The sequence below is a fragment of the Phaethon aethereus genome (genome assembly GCF_964289735.1).
Source record: "Phaethon aethereus genome assembly, chromosome: 3".
NCBI classification, from domain to species: Eukaryota; Metazoa; Chordata; class Aves; order Phaethontiformes; family Phaethontidae; genus Phaethon; species Phaethon aethereus.
This window is the reverse complement of record NC_138576.1, coordinates 24,978,501-25,005,536: the sequence shown is the minus strand read 5'-3', so window position 1 is coordinate 25,005,536 and position 27,036 is coordinate 24,978,501. Positions and strand designations below refer to the sequence as shown.

General features: G+C 37.0%; 1 protein-coding gene across 1 annotated transcript in view; it reads left to right on the top strand.

Annotated features, from left to right (window-relative positions):
• The window catches only part of CSMD1 (CUB and Sushi multiple domains 1), a gene marked incomplete at both ends in the record, with an annotated part of 1,255,958 nt that overhangs the window by 1,104,872 nt on the left and 124,050 nt on the right, over positions 1 to 27,036 (top strand). The window contains 6 exons of the mRNA XM_081998094.1: positions 118 to 187; positions 1,429 to 1,545; positions 5,807 to 6,016; positions 11,908 to 12,096; positions 22,191 to 22,368; positions 25,593 to 25,738. Of these exons, the coding sequence (XP_081854220.1) occupies positions 118 to 187; positions 1,429 to 1,545; positions 5,807 to 6,016; positions 11,908 to 12,096; positions 22,191 to 22,368; positions 25,593 to 25,738 (910 nt within the window). The remainder of the gene's footprint in view (positions 1 to 117; positions 188 to 1,428; positions 1,546 to 5,806; positions 6,017 to 11,907; positions 12,097 to 22,190; positions 22,369 to 25,592; positions 25,739 to 27,036) is intronic.

Genomic DNA, 27,036 nt, shown 5'->3' with positions numbered 1-27,036 from the left:
TAGGTTGATATAAGAAATGACAAAGATAAGATGATCCAGGAGGTCCTCTGTAGCTCTGCCTTCCTGGAAAGTCCCGTAATAAGTATCTGTAATCTAATATTTGCCCTTTCCAAACAGGGCCGTTCTCATATTTCTTGTATGCCGGGAACAGTTCGACGCTGGAACTATCCATCTCCTCTCTGCATTGGTATGGAATCTTACTTGTTTTCAGTGTGTTCTGAACACCAGTCAGAAGAAACTCCTGGCTTTGTCATGCCTGTTGTTCCTTCACTTAATTTTGTTTCATTCAAAATTTTTTTGAGTTTCCATTTGTATCTATGAAATACAGAAAAATTACAATTATTTTTTCTTTATATATAGCATATATGCTGTTTAAAAAAAGATTGTGAGAGTGGGCAAAGGAGGAAACCCAGATGTTTACCATTGTTCAGCTTATCCTGAATACTGTGCTTTGAATCAGGCTGAATCTTCTTCAGAAGCAAGTTAACGCATTCCTTTTGCAGCACACTCAGCTTAGAGAACCTTCTAAAGAACAAGGCAGGTCATGCAGGGAGCCGAGGAGACTTCTCAAAGAAGCAAGCAGTCTGTCTGCAGTGGAGAGCAGCTCTGAAGCCAAGCCTTCAGGGGTGGTGGAATGAAAAAGAGTTTTAGGGATCCAGAAAAGGCGGTCTCTTTTCATCTGAGAAAGCTGTTAAACAATGCTGAGTTAAAAAGCAAAGCTAAAAAGAATTTTTGTTTTAAGCACACTAAGACCTTACCCAACAGATCTGAGTTTTCCATGTGTAAATAATAATCTTGTTCTACTGTGTTGTTTCTTGATTAAACAAAGTTTAAGAGTGTCAAAATTTTGGTGTCTTTTGGCATGCTTATTTAAAAAAAAAAGCCGGAATGGAGAGGAGAAAAACACAGTTCTGTCATAACGTTCTGTCACTTCAGCTTTGAAATACATTCTTCAGTGAATGCTTTTAACTTTAATATTCAGTCAGCAAAAGCTGTTCCTTTCAGCTTCATATATAAGAGAAATTTAAAAGATTGGGATGATATCAAGCAACATTAACATGAAATGTTTTTAAAGATTCCTTGTCAAGTTGGGCCTATATATTATTTTGTATTGTCAACTTCTACAAAAGCAGTCACTTCTGATTAATATGAAAGCAGTGCAGTTCCTTCAAATCAATTTTAGAAATGGAAAATTTATTCAGGAAGGTGTATTTTGGGTTTTGGGTGTTGGGGGTTTTTTTTGTGATAATGTTCTCCTTGTATACTGTATATAGTTCCTATTTACAAACAGTGTGCTGACTGATTTTTTCACTTTAGTTCATGACTTTCGAAAAATGGAAAAAAACGCTTTTGAATTAATCATATAACATATACTTTAAGAAATATTATTATTAAAAGATACAGTGACTTTCTTTTTATTTTTAATAGCTCAATGTGGTGGAACACTGACAAATATGGGTGGTGTGATCCTGAGCCCAGGTTTTCCTGGAAATTACCCTAGTAACTTAGATTGTACATGGAAAATTATATTACCTATTGGATATGGTAAGTAAACTTACATTTGAAGAGCAATTATTTGTAATCATCAGATTTAAATATACATAAGAATATTCTACCTTCCAGTATGAAGTCGATTTTATGCAGTGGATGTATTGTGAAGCCTTTGCGTAATTATGTGCTATTTTTTGATTTGAAAATGGTTGGCAGTTTAAAAATATATCTTTGTAAAAGCAACTTGTTATTTGTAAAACTCAGCCTGACTCAGAAACTGATTTCTAAGCAAATTAAATATGCTGTATGATGATATATCAGATGAAATAGGTAATTTAACTTTCAAATCAGTTAGTGGTCTTCTTTTTAATGTCCTTTCATTGTCCCCCAACTGACTTCTTAATGGTATTCCTTATGGTCTATGACAATGGACAAAACCTCATTTCTAGCCCTATGAATTTGGTAAAAAACATCCTAAAACTATATTCCAAATACCAGGTAACAGTTGTCAGCTTAGAAACTTTCTAGATTTGCATTATATCAATTGTCATGTGGAAAATACCTTCACAAATAAATAATAATTAGAGAAGGTAATCATGGATAATAAGGGAATTATAAGCATATGCATAAACCACAATCCTCTATCATTATGAGAAGTAAAAGAGGAGTAAGTTTTCTTGCTGTGAAACATTATGCCTCATACTGTGAATTCAGTGCTAATGCTCAAATAAGAAAATGAATTTTAAAAACTTATTATTAAAATCACTATACCCATCTCTAGAAATGAATTTATTTTCTGTGCTTTCCATTTCATTCATAACAGGAATTTTTTTGGTAAGCTGTACTACTTACATAGAGTGTATTATACTAAGTTAATTTGTAGGAGTACTGTGCTACTATTTAGAATAGTGCCCTTTGTCAGTGTGTGCCTGGTAAAACTGACTTATCATAGTTATGGATAGCCTTCGCAGCCTGAGGTATCCTTATAGCCTTAGGATTACCATAGGCCGAACATCTTGGATAATTTTGACATTCTAAAGCTACATTTGCAGAAAATACAAATGATAAGCAGCTGTTCTGTAGCAATGTCATCCTAATTAGGTTGCTACAATACTGCCTTTTAAAAAGAGTCCTTCATATTCCTCAGAGTTGCTCTTTAAGCTTTTCCATGTTGACAATGTTTCATGAATTTATTACGCAGAAGTATCTTGTATCCTATTATTACCCCTCTCACCTCTCAGAAAGTCTCTGGTTAGTGGTAAACCTATAAGTAGAAAAGATTATGATTTTATTTGGCAAGGGATTGAACAGGTGCTAGGTGTTCATACCATTGATCTATCATTGCTTTCAAAAATACTGGAAGAGGATAGTTTTTACCATAAAGTTGATAGAGAGATCTGTTTCCCAAAGTCTCTGTCAGGTAATCCACAGATAATGTCTTTATACCAGGTTTAAACCTTGTGATTGATGTGATGTTTCACAGAGAACTTCCACCTCAAAATCTTGGATACTATTTTAGTTACAAGTATAAACTTGTCTACCTAAGAGCCGTTTGTCTACATTCATTCTATTGTATCAAAATAAATATATTTAATTACTGAAATGTAGAAACATTTCCAAAATTGAATAAGGCTCCAGGAGCTTTTTGGAAGGATTTTAATGCAGTACTGATTGAGTTAGAGTTTAACACTATGCACAAAAACTGATCCAGAGGACACCCATGAACATGTAATGATTGATTCGAATTCCGCTGAAATAATTAACCTCACAGTAGCTTCAGCTCTCAGTAAGTATTCCTTTATTCCCATCCATTGATTCAAACTTTGTGACTGAATGAAGCCCATGATATTATTGACTTAGTCCAAGCACACAGGTGTGCTTAAACTAAGTCCAACAATAAAAGCATGGGAACTAATGTGTCCCAAAGTATAGTACTCTCTTCATTACATGAAAATATACAGATCATGTAAAAGGTGACCCTACTAAAATCCAAATATTTTAAACAGATGGAAAGTTCATATTTTCAAGTGAATTGCAGTGATTTTGCAATGATTTCAGGTAGCTGTTAATTGACTAACATTTGTAAAAAAGATTCTCTCAGCTTGAAATTCTCATTATTTAGAGTCTATCCAAGTCAGAAAGGAAATCCTTTTGAGATTGGAGCAGGAAGTAGTATAATCATAGTTTGACCAGATAATGATTTATTTTCTGTAGCTATTAGATTTATTCTGTATAATTTTATGTAAGACATTATTTAGTGTAGAAAACTTTTTCTTTGACATATTGTCAGTTGTAACGTGTATAAACTTGGAGTTAAGGCTTGAGTGACACATACAGTATGTCCTCTAATTAAAATTAATATCTTTGAGAAACCTTTAGAAAAAAAAATATGTTTATGTTTGTGTTTAAAGTGTGGCTATTTTAGGCAGTTTAAATTTTTAGAAGTAAATCTGTAAATTTAGAAGTAAAACTGGTAAATCCACTTTTTACTTTTAAAACACAAAGCTTTTCTGTACTGGATATTTACAGTCATATAAATTCCTTCTCAGTAATTACATAAGAATGATTCAATTTTGAAGGTACTCTGTGGCTCATCAGAGACTATTTCAGAACAGCAGACTACTTTTATTGAAATACCTAAACACTGATTATAGGTCTATACACATATGTCAAATTGAATTATTTGCTTGTCACTTTAGCAGCTTAAGTATAATATTTAGTGGCTGCTCATTTCTTTAGAATTCCATGCTGCTGACATCCAGTCTTTGGTGAGAATTACCAAATGCTGATATGGAAGTCAAGATGTTTCCAAGCTACTTGGTGTCCTCCTCATCTTAAATCCCGAGAGCATTGTAAAACTGGTGACTTCACTTTGTCAGCCTAACCATAACAGACACCATACAAGAGATGGCTGATATTAAGACTTTGATATGTTCTGCATGTGTCTGTCTATTGAGAGCATCAAAATAAGTTTTCTTATTCAGCAGATGAAATACTTGTTTTCATATCACCCACTCTGCATAGTACCTAGAGAAGGTACTAGAGGTAAATAACACATGTTCTTATGAGTGCTCTGTAACAATCAGTTTATTTGGTAGTTTATTTAGTTTTTCCTGTAGCAAAAAAAAAATCAATTTTATACAAATTATTAGATATCAAACTGCAGAGGCAAAGAAAGGAGTTATAGAGCAAGACTGAGTGAATGACTTAGCGTCATGATTAATCTATAAGGTACTCTCCTGGAATGAAGAATATGTCTCTTCTGATATTTAAGAATGTCAGGCAGAGAGATAAAGCATTGAATATTTCACATTGCTTTGTTGTATCATTCAGTAATTCTATTTTATTCCATTCCAGTTAGTTCTTCATAGTCTACCAGAGCAAGGTTAGGCCCAAGCAGCGTGATTGTAAGTTACCTGGTACTACTTGGCTGTCAAACCAGAGGTTCATCCCCCATCCCTCTTTTGATGTTATATATACACAAAAACTGAGAAGCCTGAATTCCAAATCCTTAGTCCGCATGAAGTAGTGCCAGAACTTAAAAACATCTCTTCCCATGAGATTATGTTTATACTTCCAACTGTTCAGCATTTTGGGAGTCATCTCTCTCCCTTTCATTTTGTGAGAAAGGCCTGGTTCAGCCACCTGACTTCCAGAGAGGGTTTGTGGTAAATGATCTTAAGTACCTGTCACCAGTCTGGAGTTCAGTGCCTTTTATAGTTCTGCATACAGAGTAGAACGGCTTTAAAGACACACTTGCCCAAGCTCGAGGGAAGAGGAGGTGCATATAGGGGACTTGGGTCAGGAAAAACAAAGTAGAGTAGGTGGTGGGAACTAGGTAGGTAAACTTCTGCCTCTGAAAGGTCAGTCTGTTAGTAACCTTCCTGGGTGCTGAGCAGATCCTGAGCTTCTATGAGAGGCATGGCCCAGCTACAGTAATGCTCTTTCTCCAGAGTCCCAACCATGCCGTGACATAGCAGGATTTGTGATGTGCCCCTCCCTTGAGTGTTTCTGTTGGCTGATTTAGGAACCTGACAAATACCTGGTTGTTGACTTTGTGATTGTGTTTCAGTAGTCCTTTGATGTGTGGTTATGATATTTATTGGGAAACACAAAATTAGAAGCTCTAATTCTTGCAATACTTAGTTGCTATTTCCTTAAATTAAGCATCCCACTTTGAATGGTAACTAAGATGTAAATATTGTGCCTATAAAAACTATTATGACATATTTTCTTTGTATTTTCATGCTGTAGCATTAAGCAACATGAGTTATAAAACTGTTTTTAATTTTTCTTGTCTTTTTCAATGCTGCAGGTGCACACATCCAGTTTCTGAATTTCTCTACTGAAGCAAATCATGATTTCCTTGAAATTCAGAATGGGCCTTACCACACCAGCTCCATGATTGGCCAGTTTAGTGGAATGGAACTCCCATCACCCTTGCTAAGCACTACTCATGAAACACTTGTCCATTTCTACAGTGATCACTCAGAAAACAGGCAAGGTTTTAAGTTGAAATACCAAGGTAAGTAGGAACTAGCACAATGAACTTTATGGATAAAAACAAAAATTAAAATTTATTTTTAATTTTTAAAAATATGTTAGGTATATATTATATAGCATTTTTAAATCTGCTGAAGAGCAGCACACAGGAATTTCAGCCACTCCCACCAGTATGTCAGCTTCATCAGGGCCCAACTTAAGTGCCTCTATGCAAACGTACATAACATGGGGAATAAACAAGAGGAGTTAGAGATGTGCATGCGCACACAGAGACATGGTAGAATGTCTTCTATGACTAGAGTGTTGGAATGGAAGGTGCAGTCTCCATAGGAAGGAAAGGCAGGGTAGATGAGGAGGGGGGATTGCCCTCTGTCACTGACCATCTGGAGTGCATTGAGGTCTGCCTGGGGATGGATGAGGAGCCAACCGAGAGCTTATGGGTCAGGCTTAAAGGAAGGTCAGGGACAGGTGACATTATAGTGGGGGTTTGCTACAGGCCACCTGACCAGGAAGACCAAGGGGATGAGTGCCTCTATAGACAGATAGGAGCAGCTGCACATTCACGAGCCCTGGTCCTCAGGGGGGACTTCAACCACCTCAATATCTGTTGGAAGAACAACACAGCAGGGAATAAGCAATCCAAGGAGGTTCCTGGAATGCATTGGTGGTAACTTTCTTCTCCAAGTGACAGAGGAGCCAACCAGAAGAGGTGCTATGTCAGACCTTGTTTTCACTGACAAGGAGGGGCTGATGGGGAATGTGAAGCTCAAAGGCAGCCTTGGCTGCAGTGACCATGAAATGGTGGAGTTCAAGATCCTTAGGGCAGTGAGGAGGATGCACAGCAAGCTCACTGCCCTGGACTTCAGGAGAGCAGACTTTGGCCTCTTCAGGGACCTGCTCAGTAGACTATCATGGGATAAATCCCTGGAGGGAAGAGGGGCCCAAGAAAGCTGGTTAATATTCAAGAATCACCTCCTCCAAGCTCAATACCGATGCATCCTAACAAGGAGGAAGTCATGCAAAAATGCCAGGAGGCCTGCATGGGTGAACGAGGAAATCCCAGACAAACTCAAACACAAAAAGGAAGCCTACAGAGCGTGGAAGCAAGTACAGGTAGCCTGGGAGGAATAGAGAAGCTGTCCAAGCAGCCAGGAATCAGGTTAGGAAAGCTAATGCCCTGATAGAATTAAATCTGGGGCAACAAGAAAAGCTTCTGTAGGTATGTCAGTGATAAAAGGAAGACTAGGGACAATGTGGGCCCTCTCCAGAAGGAAACGGGAGACCTGATTACCTGGCATATGGAGAAGGCTGAGGTACTCAACAACTGTTTTGCCTCAGTCTTTACCAGCAAGTGCTCAAGCCACATCGCCCAAGTTGCAGAAAGCAAAGGCAGGGACTGGGAGAATGAAGAACCACCTGCTGTAGGAAAGGACCAGTTTCAAGACCATCTAAGGGATGGTCCACATCATCCACAACGTGTTGGAGTCTGCAGTAATGTAGAGCATGATACTGGCAGAATGTACAATAAGACTAAATGAAAGTTTTAATAGCCTTAATTGTGAGCTTTCCTCACAAGTAAATAAAGTAATTATTTCCATGTTGAAGTGCTATAGATGTATGTGGCACTTGAAAAGGCAATAAGTCACCCTAGCATTAATGTAAGAAGGAAAATACATTTAAAACATAAAAACAAGATAGCAGAAAATCAATTATATTTCTTTTGTGCTTTACATTTCTTCTCTTACCAGTGGAAAATATATTGCACCAAAAAATGCAAAATGCCAACATGAGATCATTTTAAAATTCAAGTATTTGACTGCTGCCAGCATTATAATTAAATCTTTTTCTCAGTTTTCCTTTACATTGGGCTTCATTTCAGGCTCTCACTAGAGATTTTTCTGCTGTGAAATGGTATATAATCTTTTAAAGCTCAATACCAAACAAGTCTTTGGGCATGACACTCATAAAAAAAGCTTTCTTTTATGAGATGTGACATCAGGATTTGTGGATAATATTTGATAGTGATGACTGAATAATTAATTGCTCTGTTAAATCAGGTATGGTTGTTGCATATATCAAAAAAACAGAGCAGAATATAATTCATATTTATATTAAAACTATGAAACATATTCCCTGAGGGCCTATAAATCATGATATCATAGTCAGATGGATCACCTGACTTACAGTTACTCCAATAATTTATGAGTCATCCATAGGATTTATACCAGCAGTCACATGCAGAGAGTATCTTCACTTTTTACACCTTTTTTAAAAAAAAAAACAACCCTGTGCTCTGCTCATGTGCAAGTGCTTTCACCCAAGGACTGACTGACCTTCAAATGTATGGTAATGCTTCAGGTGAGGGTTCTATTCTTAGTAAAACAAATACCAGAACAAACCCCAGAAGTTTCTGTATGCATTTTGTTTACCTTACAATAGGGGAAAAGCATATGCATCTCTGAATAAACACTAACTAGAAGCTTAAAAGGTAGGCTTTATTTTTTTCCATTAACAATCCAAGGTACTTTAAGGGATATTATGCAAATTAAAGAGACAGAGAGATGTTGAAGTTCTTTCAAGATTTATTCTTTCACCTGAGCTGTTCCTGTGTTTTCTTATCATGGAGATCAGTGAGATAAGTTTTTTTCTGAAATGAATTTTTAAGACTAAGTTAAAAAATTGGAGACCATATTAAGGGGATTTAAAATGTAACCTATGAATACTGTATTGCAACAAATTAACCAGTAAGTAAGGATATTTTTCAAGTGTATTCCTCTCCTCAAAAGGTTGTACAACAAGTTTTAAAATTCCAGTACTTATTGTCATTGTTCCAAAACACTGTCATTATAACTATTGGGCAAGATAGTGCTGCACCATGTCGAATAAATCTGTGAGATCCTCTGACCCTCCAGAATAATCTCCTATTGTATTTTTAATACAATTTGCTAAATAGCTTTTTATATAATTTAGTATATTAGTCTTAATATGCCCTGTACTCTTAAATAATCTTTCTAGTACTCCATTTTGTATAAAGATGTTGATAATAATGATATTATCTGTAGTAGTACTATACGAGTAATGATATCAGCAGTAATAATAACATTAAAAAATTAATGAGCCATTATTGGATTTAGCACAAAATTTTAATGAACCATAATTAAGGAAGAATAAAGCTTTTTGTATTTCCTTTCCAGTAGCAATTAATTATGATTGTTACGTTTTCATTTTCTTTTCTTATTTTTTGGTTATTTGGGGGAAGGGAAGTCTGATTTATTAGAGGATTTTGGAATATTTCTGGCACTTACACATCTCTTCCAGCTTTGTGATGTTACAAACACTGGATTCTGGATTCACTGAATTAATTCGGGAAAAGAAGAAAGCTTTCTCAGAATTCTTGTATCTTCTCTGTATTTATTCCATAGCATAACGATAATCAGCAATGACTAAAAAAACTTATGACACTAACTGTTCTTCAGTGAAGCCATTAAGTACAAACTTCACTTTATGTAAGCACTTAAGCACACCTAAGTTATATGTTTAGCTTAATCTTGCTGAAATGGCTTGTTTAAATAATCTAACTGATAATAATAAGTATATACTTCTAGGATGGATGTGTCCATATTGTAATGATTAGCTTTGAAAAAATATCGAATTATTTTGTTCAAGAATATGTTCTTCATCTCTTTTATTGTATTTTTAGAGCTTGGACTTAGCAGCACATGTTAATATAAAGCACACTGGTATTACTGCTCTTATTTGAACTTTCTTATCTTCTGACACAAAAAAGAGAAAGCAGGACATAAATTTTCTCAATAATTGTTTTTTTATATGGCAGTTACTTGCTGTCTTAGCTATATGAATTTGTTTGTGAATTGTTCTACATAGCGTTTTTATAAAACTGTCTTTCTTTTTTTCTTCCTGTGGAACTATTTATCATTTAAATATTCTAAGGAAATATATCTTCAACAGGGAAATGTAGTTTTAAATTATAGCTATATCTTATTAAATGTTACTTATGAAATCTCCCTCTGAATTTTCATCACAGCATTTTTTATAAATTAAATATGTTTAATTGAATAATATTTTGAAGTCTTTGAAAACATAAACAACAACATTAAATATGGTGAATCATTAATACAATTTTTTATATGGAGATATGTCTAAAAGGAACTTTTTCCTTGGTAGACTTCTACATTTTTCTAGATCTTTCTGATGCTTTGTGACTTTATAGTCTTTCATTAATTCTTATAATTTTTTTGGTTAGGTGATTTTTTTGCATAGTTTAAGATGTATTCAAAAATCTAATGGATTATGAATATTTTGTATTATTTCATAAAATTTTAAGGAATTAATTACTTTGTTATACCTTACTAGAATACTTACTATAGTGTTTAGACGTGAAAACACATTTTAACAATTGCTGTGATTAGTTGTGTGCTGATTCATTGTTGAAGTCATTGTACAATTTTATTGATGCAGGTGATGAACAAACTGGAATATTACGAATCATATAAATATAAGCTACCATAGTAATATATATGTTTATCATCAATTTGAAAAGTTTGTTTTGCTACATAGTGTTCATAATGCTGCAAAACTCCATTTTCTCTTGTGTTGTGGTTACATCCATTCTTAGTAGATAACACATAGAACATTGTGAACATATATGAATATTATCAGAAAAAAAGTCGTCTCCAGTTCTTATGCCACCATTGATTGTATAAGTATACTTGCATATTAATAAAAAGGTATTTTCAAATTTTGAAAATTGCACTATGAACATGGTCATTCAATAGATATGAGTTTATGAGTTTTTAATAAATACAGTTTAATTTCAGGCATCATGGACAAATTTCTTTTCCTAAATAATTTTACTATTTCTTAGTTCTTATGAATTGAATTGTTTCTTATATAGACTAGGAAAATATTATTTGAAAAATTCTGTAATAATTTTTAATCTTAACCCACCTATTATATTTGGTCAATTAAATTACTAACATTACTGTGTGCATCTTTTGGTTCATTCAGAGCAATATTTTTTAGTGTCATACTTAATATTAAACTAAAATTGAATATAAATAAAGTTTATGAAAAAGTTTGACGTACTCATGAAATTATGTTACTTAGTGACATACTCGATAAGTATATTCATCTTATTGATTAAATAAATACATTCTATGTATTTTGGTAAAAAAAAATGTTATCCTTTTGTAAAACAATTGCTTCAACTTTGACAGTAGGTCTGAGCCTAGAAATTTATTTTAAAATAAAGACGTCATTTATATAATATCCTAATATGGCCTCAAATTGTGCCAAGGGAGGTTTAGATTGGATATTAGGAAAAATTTCTTCACCGAGAGAGTGGTCAGGCATTGGAACAGGCTGCCCAGGGAGGTGGTGGAGTCACCATCTCTGGAAGTGTTCAAAAAATGTGTGGATGTGGCGCTTCAAGGCATGGTTTAGGGAACATGGTGGTGCTGGATTAATGGTTGGACTTGATGATCTTGAAGGTCCTTTCCAACCTAGTGATTCTGTGATTCTGTGATTCTGTGATTCTAATCTGAAGCTTCAACATTAACTGCTAAAACACAGTATTGCATCTTCATGCCCTGCACCCAATGTTTCTTTGACTTTCCTCTCTAAATTCCTGACGTAGGTAACAATTCATTCTACTCCAGATTTTAATCTTTCCCATTCATTATCTCTAGAGCTAATTTTTTCATTCCTTTATCAAGACCTGGATGGTCCAAATGGATGATTTATTTCTTTTTATATGTTAATTGCTCTGTTACCAGAGTTTAGCATTTCATTGTTTATCTATTAGGGAACGTATTACAGAATTTATTTGATTAGTGTTTATTTCTTGTGTTGAGAGCTGATTAAGCAATAAAAAGTACTTCTGTTCTCTTCCAGCTTATGAGTTACAGAACTGCCCTGATCCTCCTCCTTTTTTGAATGGATATATAGTCAATTCAGATTACAGTGTGGGTCAGTCAGTATCATTTGAATGCTATCCTGGATATGTTTTGAGGGGTCAGCCTGTTCTCACATGCCAACATGGAATCAACAGGAATTGGAACTATCATTTCCCCAGATGTGAAGGTAACTTTCTGATAGTACCTTTACTTCTGAACTCATACTTTCTGATTTTTGTTTACTTGTTTGTGTGCATGTATGTAATGCAGCTTTTGCTGAAGAACTGCACTTTTATCCTAACCTGTAATGTAAGCAGCTAAAGTCAGAATAGTATGTGCTTTGATAAATCATAAATATTTTATGAATCATGTTCCTCAGTAGTGATTTATTGTTCCTATTATTATCTGTCAGTTGTACTGATTATGAGAATTCATGATACTGCCAGAAATTACATTAATCTCCATATAATTATTTTTTTTCCTTCTTTTTTTCTGATTTGGGGGCAAGGGGACAGTGTACAATGTAACAGAAAAATTTCCATTGTAAAACTTTTACTTGAGTTTTAATCTAATAAATACAAGTGCAGAAACAAAATTTCTGACATTCCTTTAGACCTTCAGAAGCTCTGACAAAGTCTCCCATAGGATGTTATGACAAAAGTAGGCAGTCGTGTAGAATTGAAGTGGTGTCATAGATAATCAAACAGCTAAGAAGTTATAAAATAGATTGAAATAAATTATTTCCATCATAACAAGAGGATAATGGTGCTACAGGTTTTCACTGCAGAATGTACAGTATATTTGGCATTAATCTTGAAAGATGGGACAGATGCTTCTCTACACAAACCACTCAACAGCTTTTAGGTCAGTCATCTAGAAAAGGCTGTGAGGAATTCCAGAAAGATCTAACTGCGCTACAAGTATAAGCCATGAAAAAACTGAGAAAGGTCAGTCATTCTGCTTCAGGGTAGACTGCTAGAGGCTAGAAAGAAATTTTCCTGTAGGAGAGGTTAACATAATGTTTTCTACTTTGGATTCCTCTGTGCATTCTTATTAGACACGGAGGGTTGAGCATTGTAGACATGGAGGGTTCAGTATAGTCAGAAGCAAAACCTGCACTACATGGACTAAAGGTTTGCTTCAGCACTGCAATTCCTTGCTTCCTAAGTGAGGATTTTAGTACTGTGAATAATAATTTCAAATTATTTTCTTATTATTTCTGAGGCAGGTATTCTCCTAACAGCTTAACTGTATTTCTCTACAGCATGAACATGTGTTTCATACATGCACTTGAGAAGGGACGCTTGTATTATTTCCTTATTTCGTCATTTAAATCCAATGTTACAAGAATCCATAAAATATAAGTTCTAGCTCCATAATAATTAATGCAAATTACCATAAATTGCTCAGAAATGTAGTAAATATATAGAAGAAGTTGAAAGTATTGTATATTTCTTGTAATGTTAAGGGTTTACAGGGAAGAAATAAAGTTTAAAATCAGTCTCCTGGATGAAGGTTTTCACAGATAGAAATCTTTCTCCATCTGAAACTTGTTAAAGCATAAAAATAAAATACAAAACCCCAATTCTTTGTAATATTAATCATCATCATCTTAATTTTTTTTCATTTTAATTTAAACTGTATTTTATCACATTATTGAACAGACATTATAGAAGTCTGACAGGCTCCAAGACAATGTCTGGTCAGAACATTTGACACTGGGAATGAGAAGGGCCATTCCTCCTGACTTCAGCAGTTTAGTTAGGAAGTAATACATATTTGAACAAATAAGAGTATTGAGGTTTGTTTTATTTTCAAACTAAAGAACAGAATTTTCTTGCCAGGCACTTATGCTGTTTTGCGCTTTTTACAGTATAGAAGTAAAACTACTAAAATCATGTTTGCAGTATTGAATGTCATTAGAAAATTTATAGCATGAGACAATGTGTAACTTCTGTACAATCAACGGGTATATTTACTGTTAAATGGCTATCAAGATGTGGCTGGTGTTCCCATGTCTTCCATTTTTTCTTATTTTTTAATCTGTGCATCAGAACAGCTAGAAGACAGTTTACACATTTTGCAAAAATATATATTTCAATTTAAGTAAGAAGGAATGCATGTAAATAATTTCAAACCTATTTTGGACTATTAATTTCTCTTTTAGGGAGAAGAACAAGTAAAAAAATGAAATAGCAACATAACCAATCAATGTAATTATTAAGTAATTATATTATTTTATCAAACTATAGTTGGAATTGTGTTGTGAAACACCTTCTGAGCCTTATGCAACTCCATTGGTCCACACTGCAACAGGCAATACAGGCATCTCTTCTAAAACCATACCTCACAAAGGAAAAAGAGTGGAGAGGCATGAGAAAATATAGTTATTTGTGAGAACAGGGCTAAAGCTTTCCTTAAAGACATACAGGGTGATAATGCATAACATCTTTGTCAAAGTAGTTGCTTATAACTCATAATGTTTTTCTTTCTTTTTTAATATTTTTTCTTTCCCAAGTCTTTCACCACTGTCATGTTTAGATTAAAGATGTGAACCATCATCTCCCATATCTTTTAACTGAAAGAGTGTCTCATATTCCCTTTAAGTTTCATGTACCTTCTGTACTTATTTTAGAGAATTCATTCAGCCTAAAACATGGGCTTACGTACTCCAGTTATGTGACAGACAGTGGGATCGAGTGTACCCTCAGCAAGTTTTTAGATGACACCAAGTTGAGTGGTGCAGTTGACACACCTGAGGGACGAGATGCCATCCAGAGGGACCTGGACAAGCTTGAGGAATGGGCCCATGTGAACTTCATAAGGTTCAACCAGTCTAAGTGCAGGGTCCTGCACCTGGGTCAGGGCAACCCCCAATATCAGTCCAGGCTGGGGGATGAAGGCATTGAGAGCATCCCTGCCGAGAAGGACTTGGGACTACTGGTGGATGAAAAGCTAGACGTGAACGGCAATGTGCGCTCGCAGCCCAGAAGGCCAACTGTCTCCTGGGCTGCATCCAAAGAAGCGTGGCCAGTAGAAGGAGGGAGGTGATTCTGCCCCGCTATTCCGCTCTGTTGAGACCCCACCTGGAGTCCTTCATCCAGCTCTGGAGCCCTCAGCACAGGAAAGACATGGACCTGTTGGAGGGGGTCCGGAGGAGGGACACAAAAGTGATCCGAGGGATGGGACACAAAAGTGATCCGAGGGATCAACACCTCTCCTCTGAAGACAGGCTGAGAGTGTTGGGGATGTTTAGCCTGGAGAAGAGAAGGCTCTGGGGAGACCTTATTGCAGCCTTCCAGTACTTCAAAGGGGCTTCTAAGAAAGATGGGGACAGACGTTTTAGCAGGGCCTGTTGTGATAGGACAAGGGGTAACGGTTTTAAACTAAAAGAGGGTAGATTTAGCCTAGATCTAAGGGGGAGATTTTTCACAATGATGGTTGGTGAAATACTGGAACCGGTTGCCCAGAGAGGTGATAGATGCCCCATCCCTGGAAACATTCTAGGTCAGGTTGGATAGGGCTCTGAGCAACTTGCAGATGTCCCTGCTCATTGCAGGGGCATTGGACTAGATGACCTCTAAAGGTCCCTTCTAACCCAAACTATTCTATGATTCTATGATTCCAAGTGCTTTTTTTCCCAAGGGTGCTATCTGCAGCACTTCCTGAATTAGATGGTAAATGAATGAGAGGACTGGAGTTTTCAATTTTACAAGTTCTGTTCTAAGTATATCAGACCTTACATTGACTGTGACTTGCAGCTCCGCGTGACTTTTTAATTAAAAATTATAGCACCTCACAAAATATTTTTCCATGTATTATATGAATTTAAAGTTAATTTTAAGTTCTAAAAAATATCAAAGATGAGGAAGGACTATTTAAAGAAAATATTTTTAGTCAAAGGAGATTGAATTATGAATTTCAATTTATCAATGTTTTGGAAGAAAATACAAAGTTATTAATGATAAAACTGCTCTATAAACAAATATGAAATATTTTTCCTCATGTTAAACATACAGTAAAGTTTTGTGATATCCTTTAAAGAGTGATATAAAAGTGTAAAGGATAGTGATAAAATATTGTTAACATACATTCCACGTACAATAATACAATGCTAGAGTGAAAAGAACAGTTAGAGTTACAAGCAGAATATCAAGTAAGCACAGGGACCATCATGTCCGGAAAGAGTGATGCCACTTTCAAAAAATGTGGGGGAAAAAAAAGTAAATCTTAAGACCATATGGAAGATACAGTAATTATTATTACTTGGTAAAATAACTTCTGTGCAGTCTTTACATAACAGATATGAATACGGCTTACTCTACTAAATTACAATGTTAGTGTATTTATTCCTTCTAAATTTTGCCACCTGTTCATACAGGATTTTAAGACTCATTATGATATCTTCTGCAGGTTAGTTACTACGTGCCTTATTATCTTTCATAAGAATAGAGAAAGAAAATACTTTAAAGGACAGAAAAAGATGAGAACATATGTTTTTTCCCTCTTCCCTTTAAGGCTGACCTACACTCTCTGCACTCCTAAAATAGAGGTATTTAATATACCAAATCCATATTCTCCCTCTATCCTTTTAGTTTACTAATTAAAATTAATTTTGACAAACATTAATTTCTGAGATGCACTTTGACACGTTTATCAGTGGGAAAACACATTGTTTGGCGTACGTTCTTAGAAATCTAGATTCTTAGATTTCTAGACAAGTTCCAGAAATGAATGACAAGTTCTAGAATTGAGTTTCTAGAACTCAATCTGGCCATGGTTGTAAAGGATAATAAAAAATGCTTTTACAAATATATTAACAACAAAAAGAGAGGCAAGCAGAATCTCCATCCCTTACTGGATATGGTGGGGAACATTGTCACCAAGGATGAGGACAGGGCTAAAGGTACTTAATGCCTTCTTTGCCTCAGTCTTTGATAGCCAGACCAGGTATCCTCAGGGTATTCAGCCCCCTGAGCTGAAAAACGGGGATAGAGAGCACAATAACCCCCCCACAGTCCAGGAGGAAGCAGTTAAGGACCTGTTAAGCCACCTGGACACTCACAAGTCTGTGGGGCCTGATGGGTACTGAGAGAGCTGGCAGAGGAGCTTGCCAAGCCACTCTCCATCATTTATCAGCAGTCCAGTTTAACAGGGGAGGTCCCAGAAGACTGCAGGCTTTCCAATGTGACACCCATCTACAAGAAAGGCTGGAAGGAGGATCCTGGGAACTACAGGCCTGTCAGCCTGACCTCAGTACCGGGGAAGATCATGGAACGGTTCATCTTGAGGGTGCTCACAGGGCATGTGCAGGACAACCAAGGGATCAGGCCCAGCCAACATGGGATCATGAAAGGCAGGTCCTGCTTGACTACCCTGATGTCCTTCTATGACCAGGTGACCCATGTAGTGGATGAGGGAAAGGCTGTGGACATTGTCTACCTGGACTTTAGTAAAGCCTTTGACAGCGTCTCTCACAGCATTCTTCTGGAGAAACTGCTGGCTCGTGGCTTAGACAGGTGTACTCTTCGCTGCGTAAAACACTGGCTGGATGGCCAAGCTCAGAGAGTCATGGTGAATGGCGATAAATCCAGCAGGCAGGCCATCACAAGTGTGGCTGGAGAGCTGCCTGGCAGAAAAGGACCTGGGAGTGCTGGTTGACAGCCGGCTGAACATGAGCCAGCAGTGTGCCCAGGTGGCCAAGAAGGCCAACAGCGTCCTTGCCTGTATCAGAAATAGTGTGGCCAGCAGGAGTAGGGGAGTGATTGTGCCCCTGTACTCGGCACTGGTGAGGCCGCACCTTGAATCCTCTGTTCAGTTTTGGGCCCCTCTACTACAAGAAGGACGTTGAGTTGCTGGAGTGTGTCCAGAGCAGAGCATCGAAGCTGGTGAGGGATCTGGAGCACAAGTCTAATGAGGAGCGTCTGAGGGAACTGGGGTTGTTCAGTCTGGAGAAGAGGAGGCTGAGGGGAGACCTTATCACTCTCTACCACTACCTGAAAGGGGATTACGTGGGTGTTGGTCTCTTCTCCCAAGTAACTAGCAACAGGACGAGAGGAGATGGCCGCAAGTTGTGCCAAGGCAGATTTAGATTGGATATTAGGAAAAATGTCTTTACTGAGAGAGTGGTCAAGCATGGGCACAGTCACCATCACTGGAAGTGTTCAAAAACATATGGACGTGTCGCTTCTGGGCATGGTTTAGTGGGCATGGTGATGTTGGATTAGTGGTTGGACGAGTCTGTTACACTCAAAATATTAGTCTGGACAAAAAGAACATTCCATAGATGCAAAAACAAGGCTTTAACATTTGCCCAAAGAAAATCTTAACAATCTAATCAAAGAATTATTATTAGTCTAATTACAGTGATACTAATATTTAAAATTGGGTAATGCTAGAATGATATACAAGACAACCATCTAATATCTACCGCCTTCTCTGATGTACACTCACTCTTCCAGTGCTTATAAAGTCTTAAGGTCAATGGTCTCAGTCTGGGAAAAGGGCTACAAGAAGTTCTTTCTATACAGAAAACCTATTAGTTATCACTATCTTTTATTCATAATTATATATAAATATAAAATACTGTGTTTCATCACACAGTTGTACAAAGCTAAAATGTGAAGTAGTAGTTACCTGACCATTGGATAATTGCTGTTACAAGTCAAAACAAGTCTCCAGACTTCCAGTACAAGTCCTGAGTCTGTGGCCTGTTTTGTTAACTTAGGGTTTTTTTATCCTTTCCATACCTTTTCTGTATTCCATGATTTCATTGGATTCATAGTAGTAATAGAGAAATGTTCAGTAGCCTTTCAAGCTTCTCATATGGACTAAGGGAAATATTGAAGTGAAGGTCTCTCTCAAAAACATGATATTTTTTTACCTACTGGCATTAGAAATTGCCCCACTTCTATGTTCTGTATAAACACAATTTTACAGTTTTACCCACCTGATATACTGCTACCAAATTTTCATATATTAATGCTTCCTAGTGAGACTAAAGATATACTATGATTTTACAATGTAATTAATTGGAAAAAATCCTGGGACCTGGGGAAGATAAGAACAGTTAGTCTAGGTGGCTCTTGATAGTGCGGTTTTTTAGGAAGACAATGGGAGATGACAAAATTGCTATAAGTCCTAAACTGATAAAATTTCCCCAGGCTAGTTGTAGAGTTCCCTCCCTTTATGCTAAATAAATGTTGTAGGTTCATTGTTTTGTTTGGTTTATTTATTTGCCTGGTGAGTAATAGCAAAGCCATCAGTAGACAGGGAAAACAATAATTTTAAAAAAACGGTAAACAATAGTGTTGTGGCTGGAAGCTTGCCCTGCTAAGGAATCTCACTGAAGATCTGTGTTATACTCTCATAAAAGCAAATCTTAGGGGTTATCTGATCATATAAGAGAAAATGAGTGTGCCTGTAATGTTTACCTAAACTGCAGGTACTTGCCAACAACAGAATGAATTCAAACATCCCTGCCCTGGCCCAGCAAAACAGCATGTTTCAAACATATTCAGTTGTTATACTGTATTGTTAAAAATTTGAAACTTTATGAGATTTCATGAGCAATTTTTGGTTTAATTGTAAGGCTGGTGGTTGCCTCCTAGAACATTATGGCTATAACTTTAGGACTTTTCATCTATATTCTTCCCCTAAGTCATCTCAGATCTGTGGTGTATGGCTGTCTAGCACTCATTAGGTCGTTCAGTTGCCTATCTTACTTACTAGTCTTTACTTACTTGTTTAAGTTGTCTTTACTTACTAGTAAACCAAGCCCTGGTCTACACAACTCTATTCCCATTCAGAAGACAGATTTGTTGGCTTTATACTCTGTGATGAAACGATGACATGGATAAACTTCCTTTGTCTCCTTTGTTGATGTGGTGGGTTGATGCTGGCTGGACACCAGATGCCCACCAAAGCCGCTCTATCACTCCCGTTCTCAACTGGACAGAGGAGAGAAAATACAAAGAAAAGCTTGTGGGTTAAGATAAGGACAGGGAGAGATCATTCAGCAATTACTGTCACAGGCAAAACAGAATCAACCTGGGCAAAGGTTATATTATTACAGATTGAATCAGAGTAGGATAATAAGAAATAAAAGCAAATCTTAAAAGCATCTTCCTACCACTCCACCCTTCTTTCCGACTCAACTTTACTCCTGAATTCTCTACCTCCTCCCCGCAAGAAGTGCAGGGGGACGGGGAATGGAGGTTGGCATCAGTTCATCACACGTTGTTTCTGCTACTCCTTCCTCCTCAGGGGGAGGACTCCTCACATTCCTCTCTTGCTCCAGCATGGGGTCCCTCTCACAGGAGAATGTCCTCAATGAACTTTTCCAATGTGAGTCCTTCCCATGGGCTGCAGTTCTTCATGAACTGCTCCAGCCTGGGTCCCTTCCATGAGGTTTTGTCCTTCAGGAACAGACCCAGCGTGATTCTCCCATAGGGTCACAAGTCTTGCCAGCAAACCTGCTCCAGTGTGGATTCCTCTTTGCATGGGTCCACAGGCCCTGCAAGGAGCCTGCTCCAGTGCAGACCTCCTACAGGGTCACAGACTCCTTTGGGCATCCACCTGCTCTGGTGTGGGGTCCTCCACAGGCTGCAGGTAGATATCTGCACCACTGTGGAGTCCATGGGCTGCAGGGGTACAGACTGCCTCACCATGGTCTTCACCATGCCCTGCAGAGGAATCTCTGCTCCAGCGCCTGGAGCACCTCCTGACCCTCCTTCTTCACTGACAACTGCAGAGTTGTTTCTTCCACATATTCTCACTCCTCTTCTCTGGCTGCAATTGTTGTTGTAGGGTTTTTTTTCCCTTCTTAATTATATTATCCCAGAGACACTACCACCATCGCGGATGGGCTCAGTCTTGGCCAGCGGTAGGGTTGTCTTAGAGCAGACTGACACTGGCCTGATCAGACATAGGGGAAGCTTCTAGCAGCCTCTCACAGAAGCCACCCCTGCAGCCTCCCTCTACAAAAACCTTGCCACACAAACCTTTAGTTGAGCACTAAAATACTGTAGTTCAGCAGTAGACACCGATCTAAGATGGGAAGATGTGCTAAATGCATCCTACTAGCTAGTACTCATATGGATGAAGAATGTGGAGTGGTTAAAGCCTCCTTAACCTGTCCTATATATCCAGTGGCTGTTAAAAGGATTCTTCCAAAAAGGGCTACTCATCAACTAGCGAGATGATCCTTCTACAGCAACGGTATAATAGCTTTAAACCATATAGGAAATGTGACATCCTCCTTAATTTCTTTGACCTTTTTCCTTTTTCCCTTTTCCCTTTTCCCTTTTCCTTTTCCTTTTCCTTCTCCTCTCCTTCTCCTTCTCCTTCTCCTTCTCCTTCTCCTTTTCCTTTTCCATCACTTGTTGAAAGGTGAAAAAGGAATGAAGAGGATCTGAAGGAGAGTCACAGGAACACTGAAAATAATAACATAAGCTTTACAGTAAGAGCTAATGAGAAAAGTTCCAGAGCTAGACTGAGTGCCCACAGATGAGATTAAGGTCTCACTCTAATGAGTGAGACTCATTAGTTTGCACTAATGGCTATATGTCTGCTCAGATCCATTCTTGCATCCGTAATCAGTCAATTCCCCAAAAATGAGACTCAAAAGAGAGCACATTATTACATACTTGCTACCTTTGAATTAAATCAAGCACCTTTTTATGGCATGAATTTGCTTACAAATTTCATCAGCAAGTATATGCTAATTTGTGTCTCTATCTTCATTTTACTTGTCAGAAGAATAATCAGCATACAAACTGTAATTGAAGTACCATTAAACATGGCTAAAAACTGTCAGTAATAAGGGTAATGTAAGGTATTTGGGGTAGTGAAAGAACCATCGGCCTTCCCCCCTGCCCCGCCCCCAAATTGTGTTCCAGTTCAGTTAGGGTTCAGTTGTATAGAAACATGTAAGCTTTGTTTGCTTGTTTATTTGTTTCTTAATCTTGAATGCAAGCAAAAGGTGCCTCTTTTTAAATGCTTGCTAATTTAGTTTCAAGAATTTTGTATAAACGCAATATTCCCAGTAGATTTTGATGTATTTTAAGAAATAAAATCTGCAAGACATCAGGATAAATTATTTCTTAGAAATATCAATACTTTCTGTTTCTGAGAAGCAACCAACCAAGGAAAAATGCTGTCTTTAAGGCTTAGATTGCCATGTCCTGTGGACCTCTTAGAATTTGGGAGCATTTTGATATTCCATTTGTAACATGAAAAATTATGTTTCTCCTACTAATTTTTCCTTTGTTTTCTTTTCAGCTCCTTGTGGCTATAATGTAACTGCTCAGAATGGTACAGTTTATTCCCCAGGATTTCCAGATGAGTACCCAAATTCCAAGGACTGTACTTGGTTAATTATTGTACCTCCAGGCCATGGGATTTATATCAACTTTACCTTACTCCAGACTGAACCTGTGAATGACTACATTGCAGTTTGGTATGCAATTTTTCAAAATAAAAGTGGATTTTTTTCTGATTGATTTATCAGATCTCACTGTCCCAAGCAACACCTTTTGCTTAGTGTAGCTCTTTATGTTGTCATATGTGCTGAAGAACAGCATAAAAAAAGTTCTATGATTATATGAAAAAAATAATAATATATGTAACTGTCTGAACTCTTTAGGAATATTGTTCCAAAAGTACTTTGAAATTCAAACTCAGTTATCAATAAGATCTTCTTTGAGCTCTCTAAGTGGCCATGTGAGGTCAAGATGATGTAATAATCTGCATTATGTTTAATTATGTGTTCCATGAACATATGAGACAATATATGTTAGTTGTGGCAAAACTTTTTGACAACTTTAGGCATTAATTTAGGCATTAATTCAGATTTTCTTAAATTTTCTTAATATCTTAATATGACTGATAGCCATGCTCTCTATGTTTCTCAAGTCAGGATTTCTGCCCTTGTACCTCTGCCTTTAGGCTTCTTATTGTATGTTCCCCTTCTCCAAACTTGTATTTCTTACCCCCAAAACCCATCTCAACTTTGTGTCCTCAGCTGGAGTAAGAGGTCTCAGGGCTGTCTAAATTCTTGCATAAGAATTTACTGCACTGACAGGCAGGCATAGATGATGCTGAAGTTGTTACATACTTTCTCACCATGGTTAACTCTGGTCCTGAACCCACATAAGGTGCAGAGTGGCTTATCCCTCGTATATGCTACAGATAGTTCTGCAGAAGGACAGTTTGCACAGAATATAGGATGTAACTTACTCCTGTGTGAGTCAGATGCTCCCATCTCCCAGCTAGTCCACTATTGCTGTACCTATTGCTGTCAGGGGTGAGCTTTTTACAGACAGCGATACTTATGTCCTAATACAGGGAAAATCCAGTCAGTTTATAGAGGTGCATAACTGTTTATGAACTGTCATTTGGCTACCTCTGGTATTTGCTCTAGTGCTACCTATAAATCCAAGTCTAAAATGCATCATAGGTTGTCCTCTCTGGCATGTTAAATAAGAAGAAAAACAAAAAAAAAAGACTTCACTGGTAAAGGTCTAACTGTATCAATGACTTCTCTTTTTGCCTAAGCAACTAAGTCTTAAAATTGTGTCAGATTTTTGAATATGTGTCACGGTTTAGCCCCAGCCGGCAGCTAAGCCCCACACAGCCGCTCGTTCACTCCCCCACAGTGGGACGGGGGAGAGAATCAGAAGAGTAACAGTGAGAAAACTCATGGGTTGAGATAAAGACAGTTTAATAAGCAAAGCAAAAGCCGTGCACGCAAGCAGAGCAAAACAAGGAATCCATTCACCACTCCCCATGGGCAGGCAGGTGTTCAGCCATCTCCAGGGAAGCAGGGCTGCATCACACATAATGGTTTCTTGGGAAGACAGATGCCATCACTCCAAATATCCTGCCACCCCTTCCTTCTTCTTCACCTCAGATTTATATATCGAGCATGACATCATATGGTCTGGAATATCCCTTTGGCCAGCCTGGGTCAGCTGTCTTGTCTGTGTCCCCTCCCAGCTCCCCGTGCACCCCCAGCCTTCTTGCTAGCAGGCCAGCACGGGAAGCTGGACTGTCCTGGACTACTTGGCAACAACTCAAAACATCAGCATGGTATCAACATTTTCTCATCCCAAATCCAAAACACAGCCTCACACTAGCTTCTGTGAAGAAAATTAACTCTACCCTGGCTGAAACCAGGACAACATGTCTGGCTGAAGTATGTGCTGAATTCCTGAATTGCTATATTGTTTCAATAAATATTTTAAAACAACTGTTTTACAGGTTATTTCTCTCAGTTCCTAATTGTCCGTGAATTACAAGCATGCTTTCTTTAGTTATTTTCTGAGGTAACAGCAATGGATAGCTCCTGAATTTGCTGGGATGAGGTTGTTTGGTGTAATTTGAAGTCATTCATGTATATGTCATTCACTTCTGTATCAAAAGTCAAATCTTAATATCAAAGATATTTTTTTTTCGCTGCCCCCCTCCCCAAGAATCAGACTTTTAAAATGAAGACCTAAGTAATTTATGAAGTTCCTATTCAATATTTATTACTTTCACTCTTTTTTTCAAGGCAGCAGGAAGAACATTTTTATGCCATCACGTATAGTTTATTTTTTCTCGTTGTCACTAATAACAGAGTAGAAATTGGAAGCCTGTATAATCCTGAAAAACTGCACAAGATAAAAAAATTAATTTAAATTAAATTTTAAAAAATACAGTAAAAATACAATTTGCATATGTCACATACTTTCTTTTAAAACTTGAACCAGATTTTGTGCATAGAGTGTATTTTTCTTCTTATGAACAGACTATCTTGACAGGTTTGAGATAGACAAAAATTAGTTAATCCTTGGCTTTTTAACAATACGACTGAGCTTGAACAGATACCTCTCTGATTTAAAGACAGTGAAAAGTCAAAACTAACAGCTTTCAGAGGAATTATAGATAATCTCTAACCTTCTAAAATACGTATCACAAAAACTTTTTTATTCATTTTAGGTTCATTGCATGTAATATACAAAAAGACTAGAAATAAGTGTTGCAGAGTTCAAAAAATTTTTCAGTGATAAAAGGATGGTTTTTTGTTTATTTATTTATTCTGCCTGTTCAGATTATGATACTGAAAATGAGTGCAGCCTGACATTGTTGGAATATATTTCTCTTTTGGTGTCTATCCTACTGTTCAGAAACACAAAACCTTTTTTTCCTACTTTTTTTTTTCCTTCTTTTTATCCTTAGGAGATACCCTTTAGTCTTTGGAATGAATTTAAATGGCAAGAGTAACTTGCAACTTCCACACCTCTGTATGTGCTAGTCACAACTAAGGACTTGTAGGATCTGTGTCAAAAAATGTTAGAAATATGATAAGATTACAAGAATTTTCTAGACTTTTTTTCTGCTGATGTGTACATGAGAATTTTTGGCAGGAACAGACAGAGAAAATTTCAGTCAGCCAAGAAATTTCTTGCCCATGGAAATATAAAAGCTATTATAAAATACTCCTGGTCTCGCAAAAATACTAGGCTTTGAAGTAAGAAAGAGTATTCTGTGTTGGTAGAAATAAAAAGAAAAGAAACTAATTTTGAATAATTAGGAAAAACATTTTTTACAAAAATGTAACCTGCTCCAGAGAAAATAAACTGTTAATTAAATGTTTAGTACAGTATTTCTTCAGCTGATTTTTCATATTTCCCTTCCTAGGGATGGTCCCGACCATAATTCACCTCAGCTGGGAGTTTTCAGTGGGAACACAGCTCTGGAAACAGCTTACAGTTCCACCAATCAAGTCCTCCTCAAATTTCACAGTGATTTTTCAACGGGAGGATTCTTTGTCCTCAATTTTCATGGTCAGTTTGCTTTATATCATTAACTCCTAATTACCACAATCAATTAGTGAATTTTTAAAAAAAATCTTACCTTTCTGATTTACTGAATGATCTTAAATGAATTTACCATGATTCATGGGTTTGCCACTTTTTTTTAAATAACAGTACAAATTTGTTTTTTAAATCAGGCATTAAAAAAATCTTAAGAACATTCATTTGTGTCTTTGAATAAAGTACATTTTATCTTTAGTATTGAGATATCTAATATTGAGCTTTTACTTTCTTAATTATTTTGGCCTATTTATTAGTTAACTTACTTTTAACCTTCTGTGATAAAATTCTTCACCAGCTGACTAATCCTAGAGCTCATGGTCAAAAAAGTTGATAGGGTGGTGTGGATGGGTTGAACAACAGCTTTAAGTCTGATATCCAGCAAAATAACTTTCTTCAAAGTTACAGTCAGGGTAACAGGACAGGCAAATTAGGCATTCTGTAATTCTAGTTCTAATTCTGACTAATTCACCCAAATTATATGTATTAAATGGAAGATTGATAGCCTTTTGGACTGCAATTCAAAAAGGTAGGGTAAAAAATTCAGACATTTACAGGGACAGGAAGAAATGCCACAGAAAGAGAGTACCTGAAGGTATCGATTTGCATGGGAAAGTCTTTACAAAACTAGAAGTCAGAGTCTGAAATGTTTTTCTTGTCTGCGGTTTTCTCCTAAAAGAAGGGCGTCATGCATGGTAGCCTAAAACACTTATCTGAGAAGCAAATCCTAAAGTACCTGACTTTAGTCATCATGCAGGGAACATATAGCTCCCACATAACAAGGTAGAGTCTGAGAAGCAGACTACAGGGAATGATCAGTGAGATCATTTTCCAGCCTTAAGTTGAAGGTACATAAGCATGTAGTCAGTATTTCAGGTTTGAGGACTTCAGATGATAAAAAGGAAGGGTACATATTCTGTGACAGTCATAGTGCCTTAGTCTAGGAGGGGAAAAAAGTATGAACCTGCTTAGTTTTTTCTGCACTGTTTGATATTTTACATAATAATATTTTGCATAATGTCCCTTGGGTGGACAATGTGAACAGTGTCCAGTCATTTAATTGAATTCAAAGCAGTGACATAGGCCACTGCTGAGAAAATGCTGCAAAATGGGATGCTTGGAGACTAAATTGCAAGAATTCCCATTTCTTGAGCCCACATACTGGGAGATAAATATCTTATTTCAGTGAACGCAAGGGTCTTACTGGAAGGACTTGGGGATACTGGTGGATGAAAAGCTGGACATGATGCAGCAACGTGAACTCACAA